Genomic DNA, 12340 nt, shown 5'->3' with positions numbered 1-12340 from the left:
AAAAGCTAGTGAGTGGGATCCACTGAAAAGAAAAAGGGATAACAGAATAAAAAGGGCCCCAAGATGGAGCTGTGCCACCTTTTTAAATTCAATAGCCCGTCTATTTCACTCACATTATGACTTTTAATATCGCAGCTGTAAAACTCTGTATCTGCACCTTTGAGAGATGGTTAAAAAATGACTGAAGTACTGAGACTAAACCTACAAAGCTCAGTCCCTGGTACCATCACATTCACAAACACCAATAACGACAACAGCTGGATCCAGGGAATACTACATTCAGTGCCCTAAACCTTAAGCCTAAGTGTATGCTCTCGCCCATCTCCAAAACCAATGACAGGCAAGCTCGATTCAGAGAAGCAGAAGAGCTTTCTCTGACAGAGCAGTAAGTGGGATCCAGAGCAAGCAAGGCATAGGAGGAGGAAGTTCTTCCCAAATTTCTTTGGCAACAGGAATGGGGACACGATGAGCGGAGCGAAGGGCAAATGTCTCTCTCCCCCAGGACACGAGGTAAGTCAGAGCTGCTGACTTCCATCCCTGACAACGTATTTTCTCCTCTCCGGAATCTCTCCTGTCCTTTCGTTTCTCTGCTCCCTTCTCCAGGCTTCATCACTGCTCCCTACGTTCCGACCACCAGCTTGGCTGGGGCTCTTGTCCTCCCTCTAGCCTAGAGCAGCCACCAAGTAACTAAAAGAACCTCACCCCCAGGTGTCACTCAACCCTAAACGAGGCCCTCCTCAGAGGAATAGGAAGTACGGCTGTTTCTTGCTGCTTTACCTCTTCTCCACAGACGGCTCCCTTCTCTACCTTCCATTCTTTTCTCTCCTATCATTTGTCACTTTTTGCCATTTTTCTGTTTTTCCATCACCATCTATCCTGAGACCCTCCCTGCTGTCCTTTGTCGGATGAAAACCTCAGAATAAGGTCAAGCCCACTTAGCCCACACAAATGATTTCTTTAAAGTTTCCACCTACAGTATGAACCCACTGGGTGGTTGTTTATTCCCCAAATCCCCCTCTCCCCACCAACAATGGAATAAAGACACAAAAAGAACATGATAGGACATGAACATCCGAGAGAGTGTAGGCAAGCAGCCAACCAGCTTTACAAACCTTGTATCAGGGACCTGCTTATAAGGTACTTTTGTTTTATTTTTTCCCCCTTTTAATGTCAGAAGTTAGAAAATCAGGAATTTAGAAAACAGTGCAAAAAGAGAAAGTTCATAATCACAATATATATATAATAAACATCACAAGACCTTAGCTCCTCTCTTTTGGTAAGAAAGATCTAGAAAGGGAAAATTAGTCCACCAAACACAAGGGAATGAGCTGACTTACTATTTTAACTATTAAAACTCTGGAAATTTTTAAGTCTTTCAAGATTGCCTGATTCTAAAATCGCATAAAATTCTCCATTGAAAATAGGCTACAAAATTTTGCATGATAAAATATGCATTATATTCAGTACAAAGAACTTTTGATAAGGTTACAGATAAGGGAGGGGGGGAGGGTTTTCTCCCCTTTCTGATCAATTCCAAAAAAGGTCAATCCCCTTATTTAAGATCTAAAAGCAAAGAGCTTTACTTACACAACGAGGGGGCCTGTGTATCCAAAAACCTTAGCAGAACATTCTGGAAAACAGGCAAACTAGATCCAGCAAGAGAGGCTGAAGAAATGGACTCCTTCTCATCTAAGACCTCTGATTCACCACATCTCTAAGATTAAAAATAAACAGGCAAAGATAATTATAGAGGACAAGTTTGAAATGTGTTTTTAATTAACATTTATGTTCTTGGATAAAACAGGCAAAATTCATTGAGATTTCTGTATTTATTTGAGGCCATGCATCATAAGTGAATATAATTTCTAAAAGTTGAGGGAAACTGCCCCCGAACAATTTAAATGACTTCAAAGAACCCGTGTGAAAAACACGATTCATGTGAGTTATATACTCTGCACAGCACAGTATGCAAATCCGCTGTACAATAAACTACTCATTACCCCTATGCAAAACTGCTAAAAATAATTTGAGGTTGTCTTCATTTTTAAATAGTTCATGTTTAATGGTATTCCCTCCGAGAAATATCTGGGCATGTATTGTTGCGTTTGACTCTTTTGTGTTTGTTTTTGTCAGGCAGTGAATTTATGAGTATGGTGGGGAGGTGTGGTATCAAATGAGAAAACTAACATTATTCTTCTAATAAGATTGTCTCACTCATCACGCTTCACCAAGAAGCTCTCTCAGAACCTCCTGGAATCTCCACAGTTCATGAAACACATCTAGAGAAGCTGTTTAACTTCTACATTCTTAAGGTCAGGACTTGTTGGAAGACCGGTAAAGAAACAGTTTAGAAGCAATCAGAACCGCATTTTCTATTCTTTTTGATATTCCTTTGATTCTTCCCATTTTCATTATCTATTTTAATATTAAAATATTATATTTAGATATCATTTATTCAGTCCATCCTCTCTTTATACAGGTCAAATTTTGAAAATTGATTAATAGAAATCAATTATCTTAAACATTTCAGAGAGAATACATTTTTAGCTATGAATACATTTATACCTATTAAAATTACTGTCATCTATATGTGAACCTCTTCTGAGTGTGAGTGTGTGTGTGTGTGTGTGTGTGTGTGTGAGTTAGTATGAGTGTGTGTGAGTGCGTGTGTGTGTGACTGTGCGTGTGTGTGTGAGTGGTGGGGGTGTGGGCGGTGTTCTGGGATACAAAAGCAGGGAGGGGAAGACACAATAAAAACAATCCAGAAGGAGCAATGAAATTTGAGGAATTCAACTCTATTTACTGAAGTTTAATCATTGCAATTCGCTGTAGAATATATTCTAGTCATAAAGACGTAGGGAAAAAGCAATGAAACGCTTTTCCTAATTTGGCCATTGTAAAAGGGGCCATGTGGTTTACACCTCAGCATCAATATCCTTAAGCCCCAATTTCAACGACATGGCCTTTTGTATTTGGAGAACAGTGCTTTCCCAACAGAAGGAGATGTCTATGAAAATATTCTTCCTATTTCATTTTTTAATACTGTCATAGGAAGCAGATGTATTATCAGTAACACAACCCTGAACAGGGTGAGCAAGGCCTCTGTTGTCAAGCTTACTCTCATAGGCGTTAAATAAGAAGGCAATAAGGAGGCGCCAGGCATGAACGGAGAAGCCAATGAGGAAAGTAAAACAGAGCCGCCTGAGAACGAGGGGCCGAGGGGTGGGTGCCGTTACCTGTACCTAAGGTGGGGATGGAGGAGCTTCCTGAGGAGGTGACACATGTTGAGCCAGGAATGCTAGACAGGAAGCGACACCTCCGGAAACGGGAACGGCCGCGTAAAGAGCAGGGCACCGAGCGTGCCACCCGGGAGGAACAGCAAGAGCAAAGGCCCCGGGCTTCCCGGGTGGCGCAGTGGTTGAGAGTCCGCCTGCCGATGTGGGGGACGCGGGTTCGTGCCCCGGTCCGGGAGGATCCCGCATGCCGCGGAGCGGCTGGGCCCGTTAGCCACGGCCGCCGAGCCTGCGCGTCCAGAGCCTGTGCTCCGCAACGGGAGAGGCCACAACAGTGAGAGGCCCGCGTACCGCAAAAAAAAAAAAAAGAGCAAAGGCCCCAAGAGAAACACGGGCATGGTGCGTGTGAGGACAATGAAGACCAGAGCAGCTGGGGCTGTGTGCCACCCAGCACGGGGAGGTCCCGGAGGAGGTGGGAAGGGCAGGTGCGAGGCTCCTGTGAGGCTCCGTGGGTCACGGGAAGGAACCGCTGGGAGTTTCAGGAAGGGGACAATGTGATCTCTGTCCATTTTGAAAAGGCGTCTCTGGCTGCTGGGGGGAGGATGGTGGGGAACACGGGAGGGAGGGAAGGAGGGAGACACTAGGCAGGAGGCCCTGCAGTCACAGCTGTCCAGGGGAGAGGTGACAAGGCTGGTCAGATCACACACATGCCTTCTCCAGAGCTTCCCCAGCCAGGCCTCACAGGCAGAAAGAAAGGCTCACTTGGGAGCTTTCCTTCAACAAAACTAATGCTGACGAGGTTAGCTTTGCTTGTTCCCTTCTAATCTACTCCAGAGGCTTTAATTGCTCTCTCCTGGGGCCAGAACACAATCTCAAAAACGAATACAAATTGGCATCTGTAACCTCACAGTCAGGACTGCCTCAAGAAAGTCTTTCTAGATCCACTACCCATGTGTACATATACACAGATGTATATAATACAAAGAGCACAGACATCTGTGTATGTGTGTGTGCCTTAACCTCACAAAGGGAGATTTCCATTGTAAATCAGATATTGAAGCTTTATTTTAAAGTAGTCCAGAGTATTGGCTTCATCGACTTAGAGGGATCCTACTATGGACTCCTTATGTGAATTTGTATATTCTTCCTTTTCCCTTCAAAAGGGAAAAAAAAAAAAAAAAGCATAATGAGAGTAAGAAACAGAATCCTGCCCAAAGCAGTATTTTTAAACAATGGCATCGACAAGGAGAAGGAAAACCCAACCTACCTCTGCCTCGATCTCCGCTTGCCTCTTCTCCAAGAGCTTTGCCACAGCCATGGCCCTGTGCTTGCCTGATCTCTTACAGCTCACGGCCCATTCGCACAGCAGCGTCACCACAGCTTCATCGCTGGGGGCAGCCTAACGACCAACAGAAATGGGTACCAGCCATGTCACATGAAACAGTCACCTGATGCACGAGACTTAGGCTGCAAGCCACAGAATACCTGAAGTTTGAAGCTTTCTTCTTACATTGTTTTACATTTGTTTTAGAAATGTCCCCAAATCTATTTTAACTGAGGTATAAAGAGTAAAACGTCAGTCATCAGGAAGGAAATCACTTACTCAGAAGAGCTGAATCTGTGACAATTCCAAGAAAATTAAGAGTTTCCTTGTATATGCTTTCACTTACACAGGATCATAAGCCAGCCCCATCGAGCCTCCAGAGCTCAATTTCAAAGGACACAGAAAAGGAGACCGACCACTGAATATCAAGGACAGCTGTTACAAAGCCCAAGTACCTCACTCCACTGCTGAGCCCCTTGGGTCCTCACTCATCACCTCAGTCAACACAAAATCCCAACGAGCCAGGCTAGCGGGTCTCCCCGTCCAAGGAGGAATCGGAAGGAACAAACTGGAGGGGAGGCCGGGATGCTGATCCAAACTCACGGCCTTAGAGACGACAAGCATGAAGAGTGACAGCCACGCATAGAAAGGAACAAGAGTTACAAGCAGACCCAGTGAACAGAGGACGGTAGGCTGGATCTGGGGAGGGCTCAGCACTGCCACCAGAACTATGAGCTGTAGCTGCCGTGGCCTAGAGATGGGCACCACAGACTGAGGACCAGAAGAGCCAGACAAAGGCCACAGGGACCCAAGTGACATGAACTGCGGGGGGAGAGGGGGTGTAAGTAAGCAGGGGGATCGTCCCTCTATACAACCGCACCTTTCCCCGCAGAGGAGCTGTGCCAAACACTGAACATCAACTGCCCATTTTTAACATCTGCCCAGTTGTATAAACACTAAGGCTAAAAGAATCAGACAAATGCCAGTACTGGCATTTATATGCTATGTGAGACGCTCTTAACTTTTTAGAATACCCCATAAGCTCAATTAAGGTTATGATAGCTGGGAGCACACTCTCAGGAAAAATACACATATACACACATGCACTTTAGCACAACACTTCAGAAGGCGTGAGGACTCTGAGAAGACATGCAAGAATCCCTGATCAGCTTTTAGATACCAGCAGACAATTCAGATCATGAAAATCAGTTTATTCCAAGATTTTGACCCAGCCTGCCCTAAGTTCGGTTAAATACATGCTGACTTAAAGAAATGTTATCTGGGGCAGATATCTCAAAAGGAGCTCTGAGCCTCTTAATTTAAAACCAAGAGAAATAATTCAATTACAATGTATAAAGGTTGAACATAACATTTAAAAAAGAGAGCAGGGCTCCCCTGGTGGCGCAGTGGTTGAGAGTCCGCCTGCCGACGCAGGGGACGCGGGTTTCGTACCCAAAAAAAAAAAAAAAAAAAAAAATCACTCTATCAGGTACTCATTATATGCACTGCTCTCTGCTCAGTCTCGTAAAATATTTTGGATGATAAAGAGACTAGCCCTGAGCAAATGAAACTGTCTGTTTCTATTCTGATCAAATATCGATTTTCAGAACAGGTTTTCTGCAATATATATTGCTTATTCTAGTCATTACTAAAGTCTTAGCACTTTTAACTGGCCAAAGCAGACAAAACAAAAAATGGGAAGTATCAATACTTGACCTTAAATGTAAACCTTTCAGTCGCCTCTAATGAAAAGTTAAAATAAAAAATAACCTGGTATGGGCTTAATCACTCTCAAAATCACTAACAGAGATAACAATGGCAAATTTCCAGGTGCTAGTAACAAAGAGAATTAACATTTATTATTGAGTGTTTACTCAGTTTACAGTCAGACACTACGATGTGTTTCCAGAATTATTCCTTTTAACCTTCACTACCTATGAGCTAGCTATTATGATTATCCTCATTTTACAAATAAGGAAACCAAGGCATAGAGATGTTAAATAACTTGCCCAAGACCACTCAACTAATTAATGGAACTCTTGCCACAAGATACATCTTGGGAAATGAACTAAATAAGTAGAGCTACACTGTGTTCAAAGAACCTGGAAGGTGATCTTGACCCTCCCCCAGGGTACACGATGGCCCCGAGCTTCTCTTTGCTCTTCCACCTCTACTCTGGGTGCTCAGAGCATCAAAGTATTCTGCTCCCTTGTGCAATAATATTTATTTCCATGTAATATGCATCTTTCACAATATAGCTTCATGGCTACTGGCTTTAAATATCCATTAGGAAAGGGAAACACACCTCTCAACTATTAAAGAAAAGTACTTCATCTTCCCAAACACTACAAGCCAGAGTTGGAGTCTTCATGGGCAGTAACAGACAGCTTTTCATACTGGTACTTTGACAGATAGTAAGAAGTTGTTGAAAGTACACAGCACGCACCCCCCTAGCCTCTAACTACACACAGGCAAATGGATAAACAAGAACAGGAGAGAGACAGAGAGCCATGACACATAAAGTTAAAGTCAGAGAAAAAGCACCAAACTAGGGGGTCAAGAATGTGGGGTCGGGCTTCCCTGGTGGCGCAGTGGTTAAGAATCCGCCTGCCAATGCAGGGGACACGGGTTCGAGCCCTCGTCCGGGAAGATCCCACGTGCCGCGGAGCAACTAAGCCTGTGTGCCACGACTACTGAGCCTGCACTCTACAGCCCATGAGCCACAACTACTGAAGCCCGCGCACCTAGAGCCCGTGCTCCGCAACAAGAGAAGCCACTGCAATGAGAAGCCTGCGCACCGCAACAAAGAGGAGCCCCCGCTCACCACAACTAGAGAAAGCCCACGCGCAGCAACGAAGACCCAACGCAGCCATAAATAAATACATTAAAAAAAAAAAAAAAGGAATGTGGGGTCTAGCCCTGACAGAAATTAAAATGTAATCATGGCAATAATAATATTAACAACTGTAAATCTTCAACCACAGTGATAGCGGTAGTAATAACCAAAAATATATACTGAGCAGATAACTGGGTGTTTTACATACATCATCTCTAATCTCAACAACAAACTTTAAGGAGGTGCTGTGATTCCCATTTTACAGGTGAGAAAACTAAGGTTCAGAAGTTCAGTAAGATGGCCCAGGGCACAGAGGTCAAAAGTAGCAGGACCGGGATACCTAATTTTTTCTGTTGTTCCCATCATGGGTGAATCAAGATCAGTGGAAGCACAAGGAACATCATAATTACACGGAAGTCTCCCAAGGGGCTCACATGCACCCCCCTGCCCCCCAGCCCACCGCAACCAACCACTGCTCCCCGCTGTTCTGGCCCTGACTTGCACCTCTCTAGGGATGACCCAGACCTCTAATCTAATTGACATGCAGAAAATGAAACCACAGGAGTGAATTACCAAAGATTTCATTCCTCCTCTGACACTTGCTGGATCAGATGCTTGTACAAGGCAGGGATCTACCTTTTCCATTGTTTTATTTTCAGTATCTACCACACTGCCTGGCACATAGTAGATTCAATAGATATCATTCATCAAAGAGTAAAAGCAATAATACAGTGTTCGATGAAACCAAAGGTAAAAACAAGGTGGATGGTGGGCGGGTGGGGATGGGATTTACGATTTGTTCCCCTCCCCTGACACACACATGCACTTACTTAATATGGAAAAATAGGGGACTTCCCTGGTGGCGCAGTGGTTAAGAATCCACCTGCCAATGCAGGGGACACGGGTTTGAGCCCTGGTCTGGGAAGATCCCACATGCCCACGGAGCAACTAAGCCCGTGCACCACAACTACTGAACCTGCGCTCTAGAGCCTGTGAGCCACAACTACTGAGCCTGTATGCCACAACTACTGAAGCCCACACACCTAGAGCCCGTGCTCCACAACAAGAGAAGCCACCGCAATGAGAAGCCTGCGCACCGCAACGAAGAGTAACCCCCGATCGCGACAACTAGAGAAAGCCCGCACACAGCAACGAAGACTCAATGCAGCCAAAGATAGATAGATAAATAAATAAACTTATTCATTTAAAAAAAAGGAAATATGGGGTTTCCCTGGTGGCGCAGTTGTTGTAAAAAAAAAAAAAAAAAAAAAAAAGGAAAAATAATTGATTTAATCTAACAGTTGATTAAGTATAAAACACTAGAAACGTCCCCATTCCTAACTTAATGAGTCACGGATGGATGCTGGCCACAAAACCTTTATTTAGCATCATTCTGAAAGACTGAGCCAATGGAAAGAAACATAAATACTTGAATGGATATGGCAAGATTACTACAGTATGCCTAAAATGATTTTCTCCTCCCAGCAACCCAAAGAATTGAAAAACATCATGACTAGAAGAAAACAGACAACTAAAAAGTGATGAAAATACTAAGCAGTCATGAAAAAAAAACAAAAACAAAAAAACCCTGCAGAATACTTTGTAGGAAGCAATTCCATTTATGTCCCCCAACCTAGTTGTTAAGTGTTCACATGCAAGTACATAAATGCCCAGGAAAGTATACAAAGGATATGGACCAAAATGCACGGTGGTTACTGCTTGTGTATATAACAAGTGTCTGTTATACGGTCTGCCCTGCTCTAATGCTTTCACAACAATCCTATGATTGTTGAGCAAACTGAGGCCAAAGGTTAAATAACTGGTTAAACGTCTCAAAGATACTAGGTCACAGACCTAAGAGTCAAATCTAAGCTATCTGCCTCTACAGCGGGGACGCATGCCAAAATGCCCCCCCTTCTGGGCAGAAGGGTGGGACAGCGGGTCCAAATTGCAGGCTGAAAAGGACTTCTTGATATCAAAAATGTATTCATGTACTATGTGTACAGAAATCACAAGAAGAGTGCTTGCTTCGGCAGCATATATATGTGTGTGTATATATATATATATATATATATGTATGTATGTATGTATAGCTGATTCACTTTGTTATACAGCAGAAACTAACACACCATTGTCAAGCAATTATACTCCAATAAAGATGTTAAAAAAAAAAAAAGAAATCACAAGAAGAAATAACTTCTATAATGAAAACAAGTGAGAGAGGATGGATGGACCCAAAATTCAAAAACCAGTGAGATCCTTCAACTACCAGCACTGTCATCTGGCCTCATGAACGTGGGACCCACCCATAGTGGCAAAATACTAAAATCATTATTAACGCGCCACTGCAAATCATCCTCATTAATGGTGCTACCTATATCTAGAATAAAGATATTCCAAATGCAAAGCAAGGTTCTCATCATAAGGGGGAGTTGTTACATTTTTCTTTCCTAGGAGAGGGTGGGCACAAACCATTTAAATAGATTAAGTCTAATCCATTTCTTATTCAATCGCTCAGTAACCTGATGATCTCTAGAAACTAACCACAGGTCTATTCTTTAACAAACAAAGAAGGAAAAATAATTGGCAACTACACCTGAGAAGCAGGTTTCCTTCAGAAATTTAGAAGGTACTTGGTGAGGTTGTTTGCTATTTTAAAATAAGAAATTTCTTAATATACGTTATAAAACAGTACCATAAAAGGGATGGGGGAAAAATCAATGACTCATTACGGTAAGCAACAGCAAACAAAAAGGACTTGAAATCAGATACTGAATAAAGCTCTTCAATAGCTTTTTAATCTGAGACTAAAAGGACACGTTTACAAACGTAATTAATCACTCTTAGTCAACATTAAACAAAATGGTCATATCTGGACAAAAACATTATTCATATTACAGCACCAATAAATAATATGGGATAATACACAGAGCAGTGATATTAGCAAGTCACATGGTTTGCAACCTGAAGCACATTATGGCGATCTGGATGCATTTCAAGAATTGCGTAAGGTAACAATTGGTCTGAACTGCTAACAGAGCGTAAGCCTGTTGTACACAGTCAGGAACAGTATTTCTAACGGTCAGAATCACCATATAAGGCAATAAGCCTAATAAGATTATTAACCACACACTCAGAAGATTTATTATCTAAATATAAATATGCATTCATTTTTTAAAAATCTTTATACATATGAATGTTTCCATGTGTCCATTTCCAAAAGATATTTGAGACAGCTGATTTTTGATGAGGGAAAGGGCAGTTTCCTGGTCTCACAACCTTAGAATCAATGTTGCTAGTCTTTAGGTCTTTGTGACATCTGAGAAACAAAACATGCACCATGAAAGCAAAAAAGACTTCCCTTTTTTTTTTCTCTTTAATGCGGCAGTTAAAAATAGTACAAACAACTCCAAGTTCTGAGAAGACAGGAGGAAGATAAGAAAATTAAAACAATTGCTGAGTATTTAAATCAACTGTCATTAATTTGCCCTCTGCCAAAAAATTAATTTGCTATCCCTCAGTTAAATCAACATTTAAATAATAATATGAATAAAGAAAATAGTTTTGAGAAATACATAACTGCATGGTAACAGCAGTCATTTATGAGCTGAATTAGCATCACAACGTAAATCCCTCCAAGTCCATAAAAAGTGCCATGTCTCTCCAACTGAAAATAATTAAAACACTAGACTTAATTTCCAAAAGTCATCACTGTGTGGTACAATAAACTTTACTGCTTTCCTCTTGCGACGAATGAAAGAAATATACAGATGAGAAGAAGGGAAACATAAATTTCTAAAACATGGTGCTAGGTTCAAATCACTTGACATCCAAAGTTGCCCAGCCAAGAACAGAACAATTGGCATTTACTAGGCGTTTACCATATGCCACCATATGAAGTGGATTCTGTTAGTAAGGTCATCGTACAGAGAGAATGACACTGAGGGAGGTAAGTAACCAGTCTGGGGCCCCATCCAGCTACTCTACAACAAAGCCAGGATCCAAATCCAGGTCTGAACTGGCCTCAAGGTTGTGATATCCTACAAAGGCCAGATTTCTCAACTTGAAGATTTTCTAAGGTAAATACTACATTAAAATTGCCACACTTTTAAAAATCAGTTAGAGGTTATTACCGCAAATCAGTATGCCCACATCAATGTGGAAACTGCTCACTGCAATTATAAAGGTTTTTCCCTCCTTTTTCCAAAGTTACATCTGACGCTTGTTTGTTCAGCTACAGGTACCTAAAATAAAATGACTTTTGAAAGAAGCAGCACAAGAAATAGAATGTACTAGCCAAGAATGTTGTTCTGGAACCAGTTAGGACTCCAATCCCTATTCGCCCACCACAGAGTCGGGTATGAGCTTAGGCTCTTGATTTCCTCATCTGTAAAATAGAAGAATAAAAAAAAAAAAAATTTTTTTTTAAACATGTGTCTCATCAGCCATGGAAAATTTCTTACAACAGGGCCTAGCGGCAAAGAAGTACTCAAGCAAAGGCTGAAGAAGGAAAAACAACACACAAACACACCGAGAGGCCCACCCCCATCTAAACGGATTCATTACCGGCCCTCCTCAATAACAGCCAAGTCTAGGTGTCTGGACACACCACCTTCTCCCGCAGCTATGTTAATATAACTGCCCTTGTACTAATGGATTTAGTTTAAGAAAGAAGAAAACAGTAACTGTAAAAGATGAGCAACGCTTCTTCCTTTGGGTGTCCAGCAGGAAAGTGGGTAACTTCTGAGGCACAATAAGCTCCGGCTGGGCCACGATCAAGACTCACGATAACTGTTGTAACACTTCAGCACACGGCACCTTAACGGGGAGCCATACCTGCGTGTTTTCCTAGTTCGCTTGACTTTTGGCCTCATCTGACCCTCCTATCTTGAGTCCCGGTTTTAAAAAGTGACTTTTTCTTAAAAAACATTTTTTTAAAAAAGCGGG

General features: G+C 42.3%; 1 protein-coding gene across 1 annotated transcript in view; it reads right to left on the bottom strand.

The window, feature by feature from the left end:
• The window catches only part of MED12L (mediator complex subunit 12L), a 313136-nt gene that overhangs the window by 221831 nt on the left and 78965 nt on the right, over nucleotides 1-12340 (bottom strand). Inside the window, exons 12-13 of the mRNA XM_024769070.1 lie at nucleotides 4501-4632; nucleotides 1588-1714 (exon numbers count right to left, since the gene is read on the bottom strand). Of these exons, the coding sequence (XP_024624838.1) occupies nucleotides 1588-1714; nucleotides 4501-4632 (259 nt within the window). The remainder of the gene's footprint in view (nucleotides 1-1587; nucleotides 1715-4500; nucleotides 4633-12340) is intronic.

The sequence above is a fragment of the Neophocaena asiaeorientalis genome, unplaced genomic scaffold (genome assembly GCF_003031525.2).
Source record: "Neophocaena asiaeorientalis asiaeorientalis breed wild unplaced genomic scaffold, Neophocaena_asiaeorientalis_V1.1 scaffold118, whole genome shotgun sequence".
Classification (NCBI taxonomy): Eukaryota; Metazoa; Chordata; class Mammalia; order Artiodactyla; family Phocoenidae; genus Neophocaena; species Neophocaena asiaeorientalis.
The sequence above is the reverse complement of the archived record's forward strand: the minus strand, read 5'-3'. Positions and strand labels throughout refer to the sequence as shown.